We start from the raw sequence: 22342 nt of genomic DNA on the forward strand, positions 1-22342 counted from the left end.
CGGATAATTCAGCATTGTCAGGAGTTTATGATGCTGTATTTGATAAATTTGCAAACCATCTCTGGTACTTATCAGAAGAACTCATCGCTTTGGCATTCTTCGACGACAATGTCAATATAGATATGAAAAGGAGAATGTGCGATGCTATCAAATCTCGCTCTCCATTTCAAGATGATCGGAAGAGGAGAAAATCAGGAGTTAAGGGTCGAAAATTCAACCAAGAGTTGAGTCTAGGTCAATTTGTGACCCAAACACAATTAAATTCTTCGAAATCTTGAATCTAGACCACACTTTTTTGGATATCGATCCAATGAAGTGGGGAGAAAGAGAAGATTATGGGAATGCTTTAAAAACTGTGAGATCTCTCCTAGTGACAAACGACGTAGCTGAGAGAAGCGTATCTCTCGTGAGCGAATATAATGATTTGCTCACGAAAGATGAAAACTCTAAACAAGATCCAATGCTCGTGGTCAGGAAATTGCGGGCATTGACAACTGGCTGCACCAGGGAGGAATTACAGTTTTCATTAGAGAACTACCTGAAAAACAGCGTAATGAAAAATTAATATTGACCTGAGCAATCTCGGTTCATGTCGATTTCAGTATACTTCAAGTTTTTGAACAATATCTCGAAATCTAAAAGAAATCACGTAATTTTCGTAGATATCTTTCTTTTAGACCTTGCTCCGCTCTACAAAAAAGGTTTGTTTGGTGAATGTCTAGGGTTAGGGTGGATGTGGGATGAAAATGTGGAGGGAGATGTTGGGAAAATTATTTTAGGCGACCTCTTTGGTTTTTAATTGTTGAATGTCTAATTAAATTGATGATTGTCTTTCACTGTTAATTAGTTGAGTCACTGAATTTAGACTGAGATTAATCAACAAGTTGATGTACTGAACAAAATATTAAATTTAGAATACTGATTGACTGAATACACTAGATCATTATCGTGACGATACTTGAACACTACTGATGACTGACTCTTCCGGGTGCCGTGCTGACCTGTGTCCGTTGACCCGAAGGGTCACGGAGATTTTCGGAGATGGCCGAGTTAGTCGACCGTGACTAATATGGAGATTTTAAGCTGCATTTCGAACACCCCGGGGGCAATTCATCATCAGGGATAATGAATTAATGGTGATTCTAATCCTGTTGAGCTTCTTCTGCATCATCGTCTGGAGGTTGCTCTGGAGGTGGTAAATCTGATGGCAGTAGGCAAAGCTTGGTGATTGGTCTGTCAAGCTCTGTGTAGATTGTTCTGATGTTTTCTATGATTGGTGATCCATCTGCCTGCCTTGGTACTTCTGCTTTTGCGGTTCTTATAGTTGCGACTCTTGTTAGCCCATCTGCTCCTGGGCGTGTCGCAATGACTCGTCCGATTGGCCATTGTGCTGGTGGATAATTTTCGTCGATCATCAGCACCATGTCGCCAACCTTGATGTTCTCTTCTCGATGTGTCCACTTATAGATTGCCTGATATCGTTGAAGACACTCTTTGGCCTATCTGGACCAGAATTGTTGAGTTAGCTACATTACCAGGTTCCATCTCTGCAGTTTGCTGGGATTCTTGTCGATGATTGATGGCTCGGGAATCAGTTGAAGAGGCTCACCTATCAGGAAGTGTCCTGGGGTGAGTACTTGGAGGTCGTCTGGGTCATCTGACATGGGACAGATTGGCCGGGAATTTAGGCAGGCCTCTATCTGGATCACGACACTGTTGAGTTCCTCAAATATGAGTGTTCTTGTCCCCAAGACTCATCTAAGGTGATACTTTGTTGATTTCACAGCTGCTTCCCACTTGCCACCAAAATAGGGTACTCGTGGTGGTGAAAAGCTCCATTGAGTCCGATTGATGGCGAGAGCAGCCTGAACCTGCTGATTTTCTCTGGATGCTCGGTGATAGATCTTCTCTAGGACCTCGGCTGCGCCTACGAAGGTAGTGGCATTGTCACTGTACATGACAGCTGGAATACCCCGCCTTCCGGTGAATCTCTTGTAGGCTCCGATGAAGGCGTCCGTTGTCTGTCTGGTGACTAGCTCTAGGTGAACTGCTGATGTGGTGAACCACACAAAAACTGCAATGTCCACTGACCATGGTTGTGCATTCGTTGGTCTCCATTTGAGGATGGCGAATGGTCCTGCATAGTCTACCCCTGTGTGGAGAAATGCTCTTGCTGGTGAGATTCTCGCTGCTGGTAGTTGACCCATCTGTTGCTGGGCCTGTCTTGATCGGTGTCTGGTGCAGATGGTACAGCGTTGAATATATGCTCTAACTGTGCCTCTGCCGCCGATTATCTAGTACCTTTGACGTGTGTAGGCCAAGGTGAGTTGAGTTCCTCCGTGGAGTGTTTTGCGGTGAGCTTCTTTGATGACTAGTGTGGTGAGGCGTGACTGGCGAGGCAAGATTATTGGGTGAATTTCATCTGGATTTAACTGCGAGTTCTTGGGGCGTCCCCCAAGTCTCATGATCCTTTCGTTGTCTAGTGTGGGTGTCAGCTTAGCTAGTTGATGATTTCTCGGTAGTTGGTGATTTTTCTGGAGTACTCCAATGGCTGGCCCAAAGTACTGATGTTGGGTTATCTTTACCCAAAATAACCTCGCGTGGTTGAGTTCTCTTGTTGTCAAGACAGGTCCCGGGGGCATTGGCTGCCTCCTGAATATGTCGATAGCTCTGTTGACCGTAGCTGTTACGGCTAGCAATTTAGCCATCGTCTGATACCTGTTGAGTAGCTCTGCAATTTCGTTGATTTTAATTGCAACTGGATGTGCTGGTTTTGCTTCTCTGGCCACCTCTGGGATGTCCATGGCTGGAACGCCGATTGCTGATTGTGGCCATTCTTCAGGATCCTGATTGATCCATTCAGGTCCTGACCACCACAGTTGATGATCTGCTAGCTGGCTCGGTGATATGCCTCTGGAGGCGCAAACAGCTGGATTCTCCTTTCCACTGACATGTCTCCAGGTGGCATTCGGGAAAGTTTCCTGGATCTTGACGACCCTGTTGTGGACGAAGTCCTTCCATCTTGATGCGTGGCTCCTAATCCAAGCTAGTGCTACTGAAGAATCAGACCAGAGATAGGTGTCTACCTGGTCTAGTTGGAGCATTTGCTCCGTTGATGCCACTAGCTGAGTTAGTAGAAGAGCCGCTGTGAGCTCTAGACGAGGGATGGTCATGCGCTTGAGTGGTGCTACCTTCGTCTTCGCGCATGCCAGCACTGTTGATGTCGAGTCGTTGATGGTTTTGGCGCGAATATACACCACTGCACTCATGGCTACCGTTGAAGCGTCTGCAAATCCATGAATGTGGATGTTGAGTGTCTCTGTTGAAATTCTCAGCCATCTGGGTACAGTTACTCTATCTAGGTCCTTGAGATTCTCTCGGAATGTCTTCCAGCGTTGAACATACTCGTCTGGAAGAGGATCATCCCATTTTAATTTCAATCTCCAAAGATCTTGTAGGAGAATCTTTCCCTGGACGACAACTGGTGCGATAAATCCCAGTGGATCAAAGATCTGGGCTATTTCAGAAGAGACTACTCTCTTGGTGATTGTCCTCGTATTGAAGTCCTTTGATTTGCACCAGAATGTGTCGGTGGATTGATGCCAACACAATCCAGGTACCTTGGTGACTGACTCCTCGAACTGGATAATTTCTTCTTCAGTTAAAAGGCCTAACTCATGCAGAGGCTCTGGACAATTGCTGCTCCACTTCTGTAGAGAGAAGCCTCCTGCATGGCAAAGCCCTTGTAGTTGCGTTGCGATCTCCTTGAGACCGTCTTCTGTCTCTGCACCGCCGTAAATGTCGTCAACGTAACGACCTCTGGTGAGTGTCTCTACTGCTGCTGGGAAGCGGTGCCCTTCATCTTCTGCTAGTTGTTGAAGAACACGTAACGACAACCATGGAGAACAATTTAGTCCATAGGTGACTGTCGTTAACTGGTAGGTGACTGGTTGTTGATTCTCGTCGATCCGCAGGATTCTCTGAAGATCCCAGTCATCTTGGTGAACTCGTATCTGACGGAACATCTTGACAATATCCGTGCCAAACACGAGCCTGTGCCTCCTCATTCACGTCAGAATAACCATGGCATCGTTCTGTAATTTTTCACCAGAATACAGTATATCGTTAAGGGACATACCTGATGAACTGGGGCTGGAGCCGTTGAATACGACTCTTAGCTTCGTTGTGATGGCCTCCTCTCTCAGTACCCCGTGATGTGGCAGATAGCAGGCTGGCACGGGTTCTGCTGTCTCTGGTGCTATTCTCACGTGCTCCAGTGCTGCGTACTCGTTGATGAACTCTCTGTACAACTGGGAGTATGCTTGATCTGTGTTGAGTCGACTCACGATCGATTTGAGTTGACGTGCTGCTTTGAATTTCGATTCTCCGAGCGCTGCTGCTGAAGTTTTGAGGGGCAGTCTCACGATGTATCGCCCGGTGTTGTCTCTGCTATGAGTTGCTCTAAAGTGCATCTCGCACTCGTGCTCATCTGGTGAAAGCTCTGATGTTGATGATCTTTCGTTTGGCAGTTCTTCCTGGGCCCAAAATTTCTGGAGAATCTCTAGAAGTTGTTCATTCGAAGATTCTCGTACAGGTGATAGAGATACGTTTATTGAACAATTTGTGCATTTGATTGGTCCGGATACTATCCAACCGAATACTGTGCGTTGGCCAACTATTCTCGATTGCTCTGACTTCACAACTTCATCCATGATGATCCGCCCATGGTTGTCAGCCCCTATGTCGATTGGTCCAGGCCTTAGATAATGGGGATCGGCTAGCTGAAGATTCTGAAGTGAGCCGATCCTCGCTGATGAGCATGAAAATGACGGAATTATTGCGGTGAGCTTCTTTAGAATGTGGGCGTTGAGTTGCAGTTGATAAGTCCCGTGGCTCGCTTGTAGAGTGACTGAGACTATTCCTCTGGTGTGTCCTGAATTAATTGCACCAATTTCCACTAGCTCCACTGTTGATGCTCTTCTCTGTAAATGCAGTTGATTAACTAATTGTTCGGAGATAAACCATACCTCTGAACCCTGGTCGATAAGTGCTCTGGCTTGTGTCGTGAATCCTCTCGGTGATATTACTTTTACTCGCGCTTTTGCCAACAGCACTGACTGTTGATCTGCTTCTCCTTGGTGAATTTCGTAGTTGATGTTCTCTGCTTTCTCATTGATCATTTTGTTGTTGAAGTTCACTGCTACTGGTGGTGATGTACTGGATTCTAGTGTTGAGGAATGATCAATGAGATGGTGAGTGTGCTATTGAGGTTGAATTCATTCACTCACTGTTCCCGTGATCCCCTTGCTGCCTGGACGATCCGGCAGTCGGGATGGGTTCGGCTGGTGTGCGTCGGGCTGGAGGCGGGCTCATCGTCCATGAGCTCCCTGCATGGATGAGAGTGTGGTGATACCTGCTGCATTTGTGGCACTTCTTGTCCGACGTGCACTTGGCCTTCGTGTGTGGCCCTAAGCAGTTGAAGCACAACCCCTTGGTGATAACGACTTCGTTTCTCTTATCTGGGGTGAGCTCAATGAACCTCTGGCAAGATGCGATTAAATGTTTATCCTGACAGTAGGCACAGCAGTTCCTGGGAAGTAGCCTTTCTGGCTCCTTATTTTCCTGCTGGTGAGTTGCTGCTGTATAGGTGCTACTTTTCTTTGTTGGAGCTGACTTCTTCGTGGCTGCGTTGATTTCCTTCGTCGATAACAGCTTGGCACCTGCGTTGATCCCTCTGCCGCAGGCCTCGATAAATCCGACCGCTAAACTTTGGTGAGTCGCCTGTTGCGTGGCGTACGTGGCCAAGCGTTGGTGGGCTTCGGCGATACTCGTCACTCCCGATTCTTTCCGATCTCCGACACTGATGCACTCACTGTGTCCTTTGTTACCCCGTCGCCCTTGCGGGTGTAAACAAAGCGAATGTTCTAGAACTTTCCGTTGAATTGCCCGTGCGAACCCCGAAACTTTATTCGACACGAGGCGTCCCTTAGATTTTCCACAGCACTTTACACACTTTTTCACCCACAATCCGGCTCGAAGGACCACTGTTTGGTGAATATCTAGGGTTAGAGTGGATGTGGGATGAAAATGTGGAGGTAGATGTTGGGAAAATTATTTTAGGCGGATTATAAACATTCACACTATATTTATGTGGGATCGAACCACTTGTCAAAATTATTACACTCTTTGGTTTTTAATTGTTGAATGTCTACTTAAATTGATGATTGTCTCTCACTGTTAATTAGTTAAGTCATTGAATTTAGACTGAGATTAATCAACAAGTTGATGTACTGAACAAAATATTAAATTTAGAATACTGATTGACTGAATAGATCATTATAGTGACGATACTTGGACACTACTGATGACTGACTCTTCCGGGTACCGCACTGACTTGTGTCCGTTGACTCGAAGGGTCACGGAGATTTTCGGAGATGGCCGAGTTAGTCGACCGTGACTAATATGGAGATTTTAAGCTGCATTTCGAACAAGGTTATTATAAAAACTTCAATATAGCCAATAGATTCCGAGATTATTGTATGAAAACTCAACAGGAATCTAAGTAGACTTGGGCCGATTGACCACTTCGCTAAATTTTTCTCCGAGATTCTCTTCTCAATTAACTATACATATTCGATACCCATTGAAAAGCTCATTAAAAGAGCCTCTGAACAGCGCTTAACATATTTAATTTCCATGATGATTCATTAGGTAACAAGAGTTCGAATAATTTGATTTTATTTGTGGGGAAATATCATCTATCTATTACAAGTGCTTTACAATTTCTATTGCATTTTTGTTGTTATGTGTAATGTTATGAATTTTCCACTATATAGAGGAGAATTGAAGTTAAATTGAAAGTATTTTTTTCGAATAATGAACGAATACCTTTAAATTTGATGCCTCTTATTGCATTCCAATAGAATACTATTTAAAACAAGCAGGGGTTCGAGCTTTTTTGGCCGAAGCCATCTGACCGTTACTTTAAGTGTTATAACTCTTTTCCTTTGTTTCATTTCTACCAATTCCATTGGTAGTAAGCTTCCGAATGGATCTCTAGTAATTCTATTAAAGAAAGAAAAAAAGGAAACTCCAAACCTGCTCAGATTAGATATCAACAATGTCAGTGGAAATACCTGCCTGCTGATGAAAAAACAGACAAACGGAAATATCTCAAAAACTTTGTATGAACGGTTATATATGTTTTGATTGACTCGGATTCAAGGCATCGAAACAAATATTTTGAGGAAAAAAAATTGAAATCGACTGCCTAGTTTTTAAGCTATTGCACATACAAGGTTTTCAGAGAAAGTCGAATATCTCGGAAGCTACCCATGCGATTGAGCTTATTTTCAATAAGAAGAATTGTTATCATGAGAGCAAGATTCTTTCCAAATTTCAAGTTGGTATCTCAATTTTTCCACAAGCTAGAGTGATTACAAGGATTGTTATGAAAAAAACGGAAAAACGGAAATATCTCGAAAACTTTGTATGAACGGCCGTATATGTTTTGATTGATTCTAATAGAAGGCATCAAAGCAAATATTTTGAAAAAATTGAAATCGGTTGCGTAGTTTTTAAGATATTGCACATAAAAGGTTTTCAGAGAAAGTCAAATATCTCGGAAACTACTCATGCAATTGAGCTTATTTTTAATAGGAAGGATTATTATCACGAGAGGAAGATTCTGTCCAAATTTCAAGTTGATATCTCAATTTTTGTGCAAGCTAGAGTAATTACAGGGATTTTTATGAGAAAACAGAAAAACGGAAATATCTCGAAACCTTTGTATGAACGGGTGTATGTATGTTGATTGATTCGGATAGAAGGCATCGAAACGACTATTTTGAAAAAAAAATTGAAATCGGTTGACTAGCTTCGAAAATATTAGCGACAAACGATTTAAAAACGAATAGCTTTTTCTCAAAAACTATTTGATTAATCGGGCTGAACGTTTGCACCGAATTAGTCCTTGTTAAGGTCTATAATCTGACAAAATTTCAGATTTTTTGGAATGAGTTTAGCCAAGTAATTACTCAATTTTCCAAAAATTGACCACCGAAAAGGTGGCGATGGACATTGTCACCGACAGACATGGTCGCCAAACTTCGTATTTTTACGTTTCAGACCATTCTATATTATTTCCAATCAAAATTAAAAAATGTGAAAACAGCACGATTACAATGCTTCCATTCGGAAGTGAAAAAAACCATTGGAAACTAATATTAATAGTATTAAATATCAACGATACATGAAAATGATATTAATGGCATGGTACTGTTTAGAATTAAGCTATTTCTTCTATTCAAATTTTGTTGAAATTGCTGTAAATTGATCGATTCAACCATGTAAATTTTGAAATAAAAAAATTTGTAACTATAACATTTTTATGTAAGAAATAAAAACATGTACATTCAGCAGACCCGCGCGTTGAAAGTTCGGTCCCTTCCTTAAAAGGGTCAGTACCTCAGGTACAATGTTTTTGCCTGGGTTCAATGTCAGTTTATACGACCGTTGTGAAAGCACCGGATAAGCCGGACACCTGTCCTTGGACGAAAATTTATCAAGTTTCTTTAGCATTCTACTGGGCATTGGATTTATTGTAATTTTGTGTTTCCTTCCCAAACGATTTTCAAATAGTTTATTGATCATTCTAACAAATCTAGGCGAATAATGGACGCTCCGTAGGGCTCGTAGAGGCGCTGAAGATCTCTAAATCTCGCATAAATCCGGATTTTTATTTCAATAACAAATAGCTATTTTGCAGAGAAAATTTTTTTTTATGTATTTCTTACCTCCCTTTCAGAAAGTGTACAACAGGTGATAGCGATAAATTCAGTAATTGAGTATTAAAAAAATTATTATCACATTCTCTCTGTGAAAACGTGTAAAAGTGCATAGGAAATTGAACTGCTATGCGCCAGTACAAAAATAATTTTAAAAATTTGAAAAAAATTTTATGGGTACATCATTATTTTCCTTAACATATTCAGAATAAAAAGAATCGAAATTCAATTTTTTCAACGTTTGAGCCATCCTAATGTACATTCATCTGTATACATGAAGTATACACATTTTTTGTCACTCAGTTCGTAAGGCGACGCTTTATAGCCGCTGCGCGGCCATAAAACCCTCCATATGGACTGAATAACATAAAATTTTGTTCGTTACTCGATCGAAAACGGATTTTCTGGCGAGTCTGTTTGCAACCCTTGGCTTCGCTTCGGTCTTACCGCAAACTTACACTCGCCAGAAAATTTATTGACGGCTTTGTGACATAATGTACTATATCAATATTCACAAAGTTACAAATGAAATATACATTTTAAATTTTGAATACTTGAATGGATACTTTATTCGTAAAAACGATTACATCATTTTACAAAAACAAAACATAATGTAATTCTAGTTCTTGAAACAATAAACACAGCCCTTGAAAAGCGGACGAAAGAAACATAAAATTAAGTTCTTCAAGCTTAGCCCCCAACATCTCCTTACACTCAAAAACCTCGCCCACAACTTCGTCGTATCTGTCAGCAACTCCTGACTATACTCCTCATCAAATGCTGTAATGGATACGTACAAACGTAGTTCGACTTCATCCAAGTGATTCGAACTTTATCCGACAGGCCATACCGAACATGAAATATTTCTCAGTGCACCTTGATACTCAGGAGCTTATGCTTCAGCCCCCCCACCATCTCCAACAGATTAGACGGAGAACAGGTGGAACCTAGCTAGCGTCGATTTGAGTTTTTTCAAAACTTCACTGAAACGATTCTTCAGAGGTCTGACGTTTCGGAAGAGCCCCGGAGATGATGGACTTGAGATTGGCAAATCATCTCCGAGTGCTGGAATAGGCGATCGATAAAAATCCTAGTTCCTAAATTATCTTTTTGTTTCAGAGGGTTCAAAGTGTGCATCAACTTTCCTCCATCACTATTTCCGTTTCGAGTAGTGTGTATGATGAAAAAATGAATGAGAAAAAAAACACGTTCTAGGGAAACGGTCAGAGTCATCACCACTTTGTGTGATGATTCTTTATAGATCTCAGTCAGCTTTCAATATATCTCCTCTGAGTTATCATTCTGACTACTTCCGTATTCAAGTGAATCGATTTTTCTTGGCATTTATATCTCCACTCCTTCAAGTTCACCTGAGCGATGGACGTGCCTATTTAGGCGCAAAATTTATCCCAACACAAAGGTTGGCACAAGCGTAGGGCTCCCATGTCCTTGGGGAAGTTGGAGGAATTGGAGGAGTGGGGGTTAAAATGGGACATTCCATGTCAACTCAGCCACACCGGATTTTTTTTTGTCTGGGAAAAATCATTGAGTAGATCTATTTTGAACTACTACATATAGACAGTGATCATGCAAAATTTCATTGCCCTGCCACTTTTTGTTTCTGAGATAATCATTATAAAACTTGAAATTTTCAAAAAATCATTACTTCTGAATGGAGTATCTGATTTTGATAAATAAAAGGAGAAAATTTTAGTTTTTTCTCGTACTTCAAGATAAAAAATACTTCAGAGCCATCAAGAAGCTCCTAGACCCGTTTTTCGAGAATTTTTCGCGTTTTCATTTTTTTTTCACTCTAGGGCCGCTCGATATTCGATCGAAATACTTTTTGTACGATAGAGGATATTCTTATATGATATGAAAAAAATACGCCATAATGGAAGAGCGGAGCAATGCACCGGAAAAAAAATTTTTTTTTCGAAATTTTTAGGTTTTTCAGTTTTTAGGGGAGATGCATCGGTTTTTTCAAAATAAATGAGTCTGTCAACCATTATTCTTCGTTCATATATGATGACATAAGACTACACCATCATGTAACGGAGAAAGAGTGCGCCGAAAAAAAAATTTTCGTCGAAATTTTTACTGGAAAGGTAGATAGTTGAATTGAACATTATCATCATCGGAAGTTTGCTAAATTATGATCAAACAAATGAGAGGAAGAAACAAACGGAATCAATTAATTGATTCATCATCATCAGTCGGTTCCAAGGCTTTAATTCAAGAAAAAAACCTCAATTTCTCGATTGATTTTTTATCACCATACGATTCTGTGTGGATGGATTAACGAGCTCCTATCTTATTCTATTCTTGCAACGGGGTAAGGAATTTTCACGTTGATTATATAGAAATGATTTTTATTCTCGGAATTGATATCTTCGGATTTCATAGAATGCCGCCGAGTGATAAATGTGCGAATCCAATGCGGGCTCCTGGTGAGAAGGGACACCTCGGTTATAATTTACGTCCGATTTCCTTGACACTACACAAGAAATTTCCTTTTTTACCATCGTCTGCGAAAATCTGTGGTCAATGCCGAACGAGAGCTCCAACTTATGTCATTCCTCCATCTGTCCCCACGGTTAAACTTAATGCTACACATTTTCAGCGTTTGGAAACTCCACCCGACATATCAATGCTCCAAGCCGAAACATGTGACCCAAGTCTGGATGTGATGAACAGTTTTCTGAGATCAGGTCGATCTTTCCATCTTGATGATTCCGGCATATCAATCGACAACGAACCAGACGATGAAGCTGAATTCGACAGTTCTTCCATGGATTATGATTCGGAAGATGACCAAAGTGACATTGATCCATCTTCATCTAAGCAGTATCGATCTGCGAGAGAAATAGAATTAGAAGAAATGTTNTGACCAAAGTGACATTGATCCATCTTCATCTAAGCAGTATCGATCTGAGAGAGAAATAGAATTAGAAGAAATGTTGGATGATTTGAAGCAGAAATTCAAAGATCTAAAAAACTATCGTGAGCGCCTGCAAATCTTGATGGTTCATCGACAGTCGTGGAGTGCGCGGAAAATTGCTTCTGAATTTGGAACTACTAGATACATGGCGTCAAGAGCGAAAAGATTGAGAAAAATTAAAGGAGTGTTTGCTTCACCAATTGCGAAAGCAGGTCATTCACTACCCAGCACAACCGTGGAGAAGGTACACAATTTTTACCTTGAGACAGTCGCGTCATGCCAGGAATGACAGATAAAATATCCATCAAGATCAATGGAGAGAAGAAAGTAGAGCAAAAGCGAATGATACTCGAAAATCTAAAAGTCCTTCATCGGAAGTACAAACATGCGAATGAAGATGCTAAGGTCGGTTTCAGTAAGTTTGCCGAGCTGAGACCTAAACAATGTGTAGTGGCAGGAGCAAATGGCACTCACGTGGTATGTGTTTGGACGTATCATTAAAATTGCAAATTGATGCTAGAGGCAATTAATATTACGACTGTAACTCAAAATTCCCTCTGTCCATTCAGAGATTACAAAGATTGTCTAGCAAAATTGATGTGTACAAATCTAACCCCGGCCGGTCATCTGGATGAATGTAACGATTGTCCTGGAGTGAAATCATTATCATGTGAACTGAAGAAACTTCTCTCTGATTCTGTCGTGGAAATGGTCGAATTTCGCGTGTGGCAAAGTACTGACAGGTGTACCTTGCAGACACAGACCCTCCCGATGGATGAATTCATTGATCTTCTAATGGAACGATTGATAGTATTGAAGCCCCATCACTTCATCGCTAAAGAACAATCGGCTTTTGTTAAACAGCGAAAAAAGAATTTGGATAATGGAGCAGTACTAGTGCATTGTGATTTTTCGGAAAATTACACTTTTGTGGCTCAAGATGCTGCTCAATCCTTCCACTACAATAATGACCAGTGTACAGTTCACCCCGTTGTTTACTACTATCGCGAAAAAAATAAAATCCAACATCGGAGTTTAGTCGTTTTATCGGACAGTACGACTCACAATACTGCCGCTGTTTATTTGATACAGCATGTGAAGGACAACTGTGAAAGCGTGGAGAAAATTAGCTGTCACCGATGGAGCTGCACAACATTACAAGAATCGTTTTTAGATCACGAATCTCTTGCATCACACGACTGATTTTGGCATAGATGCGGAAGCCCATTTTCATGCAACCGCGCACGGTAAAGGAGCTTGTGACGGAGTAGGAGCTGTCTTTAAGAGAGAAGCGAGACGTAAGAGCTTGCAAATCGTTCATGGTGAACCAATCCTCACGCAAGATGCTTTGTTTCGATGGTCAAAAGAGAATTTTGAAGAAATTGATGTTTTTTTTTCATCAAGGCAGAACACGAGTGTTATGTCCGGAGACGTTATCAGCGTCGAGGAACAACTTTATTTACTTTTCATTAATTTTCCTTAATAAAGCTAGAATTTGTTTAATTGAAATTTTGGACGACGCTAAGCTTTTTTTTATATTCTTACCTTGGAGAATTGATAATAGATGTAAATTTTGGTTTATTCAACAATAGGAAAGACAAGAAGAGAATTGAAGTTAGTTCAGTTCACGTATTTATTTATTTACTTTTCGTTAGGTCACAAAAACAATGAGTAAATCAATAGAATTTCTATCTCTATCCTTGCAATGATTTCCGTGATCGAATTTATTGTGATTGAATTGTTTATCGGACTCACATAATTTTGATATTTATAATCCTTATCCTATTGCGGTGTCAACTTTTTGACTGTGGATTTCTAGGGCAATCCTGCCACGTTTCTCTGCCAGTAAACTATCACAAATACTTAGGCGAGAAGCCTTTCTTCCACTTATTATGAGAAATTTGGTTTTATATTGTCAGAATTTAAATGTCCAGCACTTATAACTAATTGAGCCACACCCACCGGTCGTTCACAACAAGTTCTCTTCACTTGTAAGAAACACTTTTACCGTCGGTTAAAGAATACTGTATTCCTGATCTATTGCCGGTTTCTATTCTCTACTATTATTCGAGAATAGTTCGATTTTTAATTACTCTATTCGAAAACCGAACAAAAGTCAGACCGATTCCAAAGAAATTTTCCACCAAGAAATTGATGGTCACTCGCGAGAGGGTTTTTAGAGACTGATTTGGAAAAGTTCGATTGGCCGGATCCCAGAGTGGGGGAGGTGTCATTTTCATTTCTTTATTCTTCGGTCATCGAACTAACTTTTGTTCTTTGTATTTTTTTTTTTAACTTGCATTTTGGGGTGCTGTTGGCCCCTGAGAAATGCATACGTTGCGCATTCTCTGGTCACTGGCATCGTTCATGTACGTTGAAAAGTAATATTTAAGTCGCTACAATTTCGGGTATTTTAGGCGATAAAATCAAATTAAAATAATTTGGACATTACACGAGCATATCAAAACTGAGTTGAGAGAGAGATTTGATAGTGTCAAAGCTATTCCAGCTATTCAAAAACACCATTGTTTTATTCTGATATCGGGAGAGCAATTGTTAATTAAACGATATTCGGCTTCGGCTAACGAGGAGGTTTTCCCAAAGGAAAAACAAACAACAACAAAACGAAAAACCCGCAGAAGACAGTAATCGTGATGTAAATAATTCATCAGTGCATGTTGGAACTTGTCGTCGAAGAGAGTGGAGAATTTCTCCATATTGTAAAAATGTAAAAATCTGAAAATATAAAATGTTGTCGTTATAGAAGAATAAAAATTGTTTTTTCCCCATACTTTTTCGTTAGTGGAAAGCACAGTGTGTTGTTGAGGAAAGATTTATAGTCGTATCAATAGTCTATTCTATCCAGCAGAACAGAAAATTTCTATTGACAAACCCCTTTTTCAGTAACAATCATGCAACTCTCCTAAACGACAGACAAACGTAAAAATTTCGAAGAAAAATTTTTTTCGGAGGATTCTTTCTCTCTTACATGATGACGTACTCTTTTGCCATCATATATAAACAAAGAATAATAGCTGACAGAACGATTTCTTTGAAAAAACCGATGGATCTCCCCTAAAAACTGAAAAACCCAAAAATTTCTAAAAAAAAAAAAATTTCCGGTGCATCGCTTCGCTCTTCCATTATGGCGTATTTTTTTCATATTATATAAGGACATCCTCTATTATAAAAAAAATATTTCGATCCAATATCGAGCGGCCCTAGAGTGAAAAAAAAAATGAAAACGCGAAAAATTCTCGAAAAACCGGTCTAGGAGCTTCTTGACGGCTCTGAAGTATTTTTTATCTTGAAGTACCAGAAAAAAAAATTTAATTTTTTTATTTATCAAAATCGGATGCTCCACTCAGAAGTAATGATTTTTTGAAAATTTCAAGTTTCGTAATGATTATTTCAGAAACAAAAAGTGACAGGGCAATGAAATTTTGCATAGTCACTGGCTATATGTAGTAGTTCAAAATGCACCTACTCAATGATTTTTCCCAGACGAAAAAAAATCCGGTGTGGCTGAGTTGACATGGAATGTCCCAAATGTAAAATAAGTTTAATTCACTCGGAAACGACGCAGATCAGAACGAACCGTCTAAGAAAAAAATACTCAGAGCTGATTAAGATCGACAAAAAAAATCTCGAAAACAATTTAGATTGCTGTCACCGATGATTGTTTCAAGAATCCAAATAATGGAGTTTGCCAGTCATCGCAAAAAGTCATCTGAGGAAGTTGATGTATTCGTCAAATCCTAGCAATAACAAGAAATTATCTACTAGGACTTTTATCGATCACTCTAGGAACGACAAATGGCGGTTTCTCATCGAGTGGGTCTTCGCGTTTCACGGTAGGCCGAAGATAAAAAACCTCTTACATTACTCGTGGTCAATCGACCACAGAAAAACTCTCTCCTCTGTAGGAAATCCATCACTTGTGAATTTGCCACTCGCTCAGTCTTCTTCCTATTCTTATTGACAATCTTGTCATTCTCCCCTTTTCGCATAATTAGGAGAACGTGAGTGTTGGAATGAAGCCCATCGGTGTGGCGTAGTGAAAGTTTTGTTGCCTCTGAAAATAATATGAGAGATGGAGAACAGCTTACGGTGAAATTCAAAACTCTGAGAATATGGAAGTGTGATTTTTCATATTTTCTTATAATACGTGCTTGAGAAGTGCACTTTTATTAACCGTTTAGAGAGGATCAAGTGGTTGTTTTTGTGCACGGAATGCGTAACGTTTTGAGCTCGTGCGTGGAGCTTGAACATGACGCACTCCGTGTTTGAAGGATGACGGTAGAGGCCATCGAAAAAAACTCAAGCAGGGTACAGGGTTATCGTATCAAAAATTTAATTCCGTATGGAAAAAGTATGGGGAGTACAGGAGCGCCATTCTGTGACATATTCGCAGTCAAGACCTGCAAATCAGCTTTCTTCACGTATTCGTCAGATGCGCTGGGGAGTACAGGAGCACCATTGCCATTAGGTTGTGGTATTACCTCGCGAATATGGTCAGCGCTATGACTAAATACTGATGACGATGAATGTTCGCTGTTGTCATATGAGGCTACAAAAACCTCACATGGTTGGGATGGATGTGAGGATACTCGTCAATTGCGGAAGAACTACAGACATTGGATTTCTAGGCAGTCAATTAATTCCATTCAGAATTCCATTGGAATCCGAATGACATTTTCCTCTATAACGCTTTTTCAAAGAGTTATCAATCTCTCGTTATCGAATGAGAGAAAAGATATCAATTTTTACGTGGGTTCTGATTTACAGGATTACATTGCGTACTACGGCAAAATAACTCTCATCTCACGGGGAATTACGTAGTGGTTTTTCACACCCCGTTATGGCGATGAAGAAACATCATTCATAATGATCTGTTGTGCGTCGAATACATCCTTGATTGTCATCCTTTGCATTCTTTTATGTCAAGTAACCGAAGAGTTATAAATTTCCTACGAGGGAGTGTTTTCCGAATGATCTCGGCTTTCTTGATGAATAATTATTCTCAAAGAAAGCGTCGTAGAGAAAAATGTCATTGGGGTTTTCGTCTCCAGATTTATTGATACAACGACAATATTATTTCTGGATTATTGATAAAGAATACTGTACCTCTCGGGTCTTCATAATCTTCTTTAGGGTCTCATTGTATTCCTTCTCAGATTTTGACTTATATTTCTTCAAATCAGTCTAGAAATAAAAAATAATGACGTGAGCAGATCAACCCAGTCTCACATTTCTACAGTTTTGTCATAGAGGAGCAAGGAATAAATAGCAAATATGGCAAAAAATTCATAACAGTACATTCTATCGTAAATCATGAAGCCTCGCATGGTTGCCGCACACCTCGCGAGGCTCATACATCACGAGGATCACAACTTGAGAGGGTCATACGTCGCGAGTATCGTACATTGTAAGGGATGAATTCTCCAGAGATCAAACGTTACAAGACCTATTATTATTGACTATATCCTCCAGTTGAGGGGCGACTTGTCATAATATGTCCACTGTCAGGAGGCAGTGTTAATATCAACTGGTCTTCATCGAATTCTCGACGTTAGCATCTTTTGTCTTAGTCACCATTTGTTCCTCTATCAATCAAGTTTAGGTGGAGTTTAGGTGGAGATTTCAATCATGCTCAATAGGTAATGAAAACGTGAAATTGACCCCTCATGAGTGTCGTGACGATTGGCCCCTGGTAAGATCCGATATCAGCAAGGTGTGGCCCTCGCAGCTTCGGATTCTCGCGAGATAAAACCCTTGCGACGTGCGGTCTACACAACATTTGACCCTTTCACTCTACTCTTCTCTTCTGTCTGAACCTTGTTCTCCCCCTCACCGTCTCTCAAACTCAAAATGCAAAATAGAAACGAAAAACAATATTTTTTTTCCAAATTTGAAGAACTTAAAATATTTAAGGCACCCAGAAGGTTTAATTACGTAAATCACATAGTATTAAATAAGCAGGGGTTCAGCCTTTTTCGTAGAAGGCATCTGACTGTTATTTTATGTGTTAAAATTCTTTTTTTCTTCTTTCATTTCTACCAATTCCATTGGTAGTCAGCTTCCGAATGATTGCAACATGATAAAATTTGTTTTCCTTTTCAATATCCCTTCCTTACCCCCATCCAAACTCTTTCCGAAGCACTGTATTGCATTTACTAAAGGTATGAGGAAAACTTAGATTGGAAAAAAAAATTGATCAGATAAATGATGATGAGCTGAATTGGTTGAATAGTTTTTGAGATATTTAAGAAAATAGATTTAGATACAAAATTAAATATCTCCTAAACTATTCATCCAATTTAGCTCATCTTCAATACGAAACATTTGAGTGTCAAGAGGGAAATTAATGCCAAATTTCAAGTTAATATATTGATTTTTTCGGCAGTTACAGTATTAACAAGCGGTTTAAGCGAAAAACCGAAAAATGGAAATATCTCGGAAACTTTGTATGAACGGCTATACATATTTTGATCTACTGAGATAGGAGACATAGAGTCGAGTATTTTGAAGGAAGGGAAATTGAAATCCGTTGCGTATTTTTCAAGATATTCAAGAAAATAGATTTAGATATAAAGTTAAATATCTCCAAAACTATTCATCCCATTCAGCTCATCTTCAATACGAAACATTTTAGTGCCAAGAGGGAACTTCATCCCAAATTTCAAGTTAATATATTGATTTTTTCGGAAGTTAGACTGTTAACAAGCGTTTCGAGCAAAAACCCGAAAAATGGAAATATCTCGGAAACTTTGTATGAACGGGTATACATATTTTGATTGATTCAGATAGCAGACCTTGAGACGAGCATTTTGAAGAAAGAAAAATTCGAATCAGTTGGATAGTTTTTGAGATATTTGCAAAAAACGATTTATAAACAAATGGCGATTTCTTAAAAACGGCTGGACTGATTCAGCTGAACTTTAGCACAGAGTTACTTCTCATATATACCTATAATCTGACAAAATTCCAGATTTTTTGCAATTATTTTAGTCCTTTATTCCTTCAATTTTCTAAAAGTTGACCACCAGGTGGACACCCGCACATACACACATGGTGGTCAAACTTATTTTTACGTTTCAGAGTATTCTACATCGTTTACAAGCAAAATTAGCGATTCGAAAAATCGAACGATTTCAATGCTTCCATTCGGAAGCAAAAAATCGGTCGGATAGTTTTTGAGATATTTGAGAAAATCGATTTGAATACAAAGTTGAATATCTGCTGAACTATTCATCCAATTTTGCTCATCTTCAATACGAAACATCTTAGTCCCAAAAGGGAAGTTCATGCCAAATTTCAAGTTAATATATTGAGTTTTTCGAAAGTTAGAGTGTTAACAAGCGTTTTGAGCAAAAAACCGAAAAACTGAAATATCTCGAAAACTTTGTATGGACGGGTATACATATTTTGATTGAGTGAGATGGGGGGCACCAAGACGAGTATTTTGAAAAAAAAAATTGAAATCGGTGAGATAGTTTTTGAGATATTCAAGAAAATAGGTTTAGATACAAAGTTGAATATCTGCTGAACTATTCATCCAATTTTGCTCATCTTCAATACGAAACATCTTAGTCCTAAAAGGGAAGTTCATGCCAAATTTCAAGTTAATATCTTCATTTTTTCGGAAGTTAGAGTGTTAACAAGCGTTTTGAACAAAAAACCGAAAAACTGAAATATCTGGGAAACTTTGTATAGACGGGTATACATATTTCGATTGATCAAGATAGAAGGCATCAAGACGAGTATTTTGAAAAAAAAAATCGAAATCGGTTGGATAGTTTTCCAGATATCGGCTAAAAACTATTTACAAACGAATGGTCATTTCTCAAAAACGGCTAGATTCATTGAGCTAAAACTTGGCACACAGTTAGTCCTTAGTAATACCTATAAGCTGAAAAAATTTCAGATTTTTTGGAATCATTTTAGCCCTTTATTCCTCCAATTTTCAAAAAGTTGACCACCAGGTGGACACCCGCACATACACACGGGGTGGTCACACTTCGTATTTTTACATTTCAGACCATTCTGCATCGTTTCCAAGCAAAATTAGCGATTCGAAAAATCGAACGATTTCAATGCTTCCATTCGGAAGCAAAAATTGAGATTTCGCTCTTATTCGCCCCGGTCCCTATGTTTTCGTTGCGGTCAATCGATTCAGCTATTTTTTGTATATTTTTTCCATATTTTTCGGAATGTTTCCTCAATCTCTTAATTGACCATTTTTTTATTTCAGTGCATAACCTCATAATAGCTAATACTGGGTCTTCAAATTTTGTTCACTTTAATTCTCAATAATTCATACCGATTGAAAGGTCGAGTTTGTCATCTAATTTTTTTCGATATTTCTCGCAATTAGAGCAAAAAAAAGGAATTTCTATTGATTTATTAAATATTTTTACTTGGCATGCTTATAAATGATAAAACACGATAAAAATCCGATCCGCTATTTTTGGTGTTTTTGGCGATTTTCGGGTGATGTATCATCTGAAAATCATTGGATTCAATTTTCGCTACGTAGCTTCGTTCACTCCAGTGTTTTGAACAAAATGTATGAATTCCAAGAGGATCCCATGATCTGTTACGCACTTTGTAGGCGTTTAAAGGCCAAAATCTTTTTTTTTGTTTTTTTTGTTTTTTTTTCTAATCTCCGTCTTAGTGGATGGGCTTAGGTGGGTCAAAAAATGTTTTTTTAAAGACTACACATGTGATGAAAATTCAATGGAGGTCAAATTGACCTGGTCAATTTTTCATGCCAGGAGTTTTAAGTTTCAGTAGTGTCCCCCCTTGAAGGTGCAGTGGTCTTAAGAGTCTGGCTACGTTATAAGAATGGATCCAAAGTTCTAGAGGGTCAAACTTGAGAGACAAGCGGAGTGATCAAGAGGGTCAAACGTATTCCGATTCATGGGGTAGAAACGAACGCAGAGGAAAAAAGTTTCCAATTTCACCCAACTGCCAAGAGCAAAAAGTACTGGGTTTCAGGGGATTTTTCGTTCATTCTAGAATTGTTTTCTGTAAGGATCATAGTACTAAGTTCCAGCTCTCAGGAATATCTAGTTGAAGTTCTCATTAATTTCTGAGTACTGTTGTTGCATGAATAACACAGTCCGACAAAATTCGGGAATTTTTGGGCTCAGGGATGGGACTGCCCTTACTCGAAATATTGTTGCTCGCTGATTTCAAATCCGCCAGCTCAATCTCTTAAAATGACCTAGTTCCTGAGAAAAAAAATGTTAAAGTTCCAAACATGCCCCAAAATCGCTATTTTCAATAATTACCCTGGGAATCCAGGAGCCACGCTACAGCCACGGTATTTGCGTGGCTGTTGCGTGGCAATTAGGATTGTCATTTTCTGGGGCTAAAAAGGGGGAAATGATATCTCAAGAAAAAAACACAATAAAAGTGGATAGACGAATTATTAGTTTATATTTGCACTGTTTATTACATTGTTTTCTATCAATTGATTGAAATTAATGTGAGTGTATATAATGATAATACAAGATCCGTAGGGGGAATGCCGGGAGATGGCGGCAGTGTCGATATCCCAACGGGGTCGGTCAAGTCGACAGGAGTCGCAGCCAGAATAAGTGAGACTCCAACAGAGGTGGGGCGCCACGGTCGATTCTAACGGCTGGGCGAGCAGCCTGTGCCGGTAACTCGGCAGTAGGGCCAGAAGAAGAATATCCATGGATTTTTGGAGTGGGGGACAAGCATATGAGTGGGAATTACGTAGAGTGGGAGTATCCTGGGCAGGGAAAACATCTGCTAGAAGCCCTATAGCAGTCAGGCTGTCACAGGGGTAGGTTCGACGGGGGGTTTATGTCCTCCTTGTCATCAATGTTTACTTTAGGTTTTTCCCCATCTATCAACCCCCGTTTCATCCCTTAATCTTTGTTATAAAAAAATTAAAACTGCAACGAAAGTCACGGTGCTATGAGAAACCCAATGGTTTCTCGGCGCAGAGTGCCACCCCAATAATTCGCCCGCCAATTAAAAAATCGTCTCTCCCCTCGTAATTAACATTAAGGAATGAAACCAACGCTGTTCGATNGGCTGTCACAGGGGTAGGTTCGACGGGGGGTTTATGTCCTCCTTGTCATCAATGTTTACTTTAGGTTTTTCCCCATCTATCAACCCCCGTTTCATCCCTTAATCTTTGTTATAAAAAAATTAAAACTGCAACGAAAGTCACGGTGCTATGAGAAACCCAATGGTTTCTCGGCGCAGAGTGACTGCGACGCAATTTACCGCGCTATGAAAAACTTAATGGATAACTCGCCCGCCAATTAAAAAATCGTCTCTCCCCTCATAATTAACATTAAGGAATGAAACCAATGCTGTTCGATGGAGAATTAAATTCCCCATACAGCAACCCCCGTTTCATCCCTTAATCTCTGTAATCAAAAAATAAAAACTGCGACGAAAGTCGCGGCGCTGTGCAAAAGCTAATGGTTTCTCGGCGCAGTGACTCCCGATACATCTCCCGGTAATTAAAAAATCGTCTCACCCCTCCTAATTAACATTAAGGAATGAAACCAACGCTGTTCCATGGAGAATTAAATTCCCCATCCAGCAACCCCCGTTTGATCTCTTAATC

The 22342-nt window shown here is 39.7% G+C and overlaps 2 protein-coding genes across 2 annotated transcripts in view; both read right to left on the reverse strand.

Moving 5' to 3' along the window:
- Window positions 1-2294: 2294 nt before the first annotated feature.
- LOC107040164 lies at window positions 2295-4067 on the reverse strand. Its single transcript, XM_015260111.1, has one exon. The coding sequence runs from the start codon at window positions 4065-4067 to the stop codon at window positions 2295-2297; it is 1773 nt and encodes a 590-aa protein (XP_015115597.1).
- The window catches only part of LOC107040165, a 20890-nt gene continuing 2615 nt past the window's right edge, over window positions 4068-22342 (reverse strand). The window contains exons 2-3 of the mRNA XM_015260113.1: window positions 5289-5897; window positions 4068-5224 (exon numbers count right to left, since the gene is read on the reverse strand). Coding sequence (XP_015115599.1) covers window positions 4068-5224; window positions 5289-5897 — 1766 coding nt within the window. The remainder of the gene's footprint in view (window positions 5225-5288; window positions 5898-22342) is intronic.

This window comes from Diachasma alloeum, unplaced genomic scaffold, assembly GCF_001412515.2.
Source record: "Diachasma alloeum isolate Michigan unplaced genomic scaffold, Dall2.0 Dall_scaffold_00324, whole genome shotgun sequence".
NCBI lineage: Eukaryota > Metazoa > Arthropoda > Insecta > Hymenoptera > Braconidae > Diachasma > Diachasma alloeum.

Excerpts from the sequence above, each read along its gene's own strand:
- LOC107040164 (XM_015260111.1), bottom strand. The coding sequence starts at position 4,067 with ATGAGGAGGCACAGGCTCGTGTTTGGCACGGATATTGTCAAGATGTTC.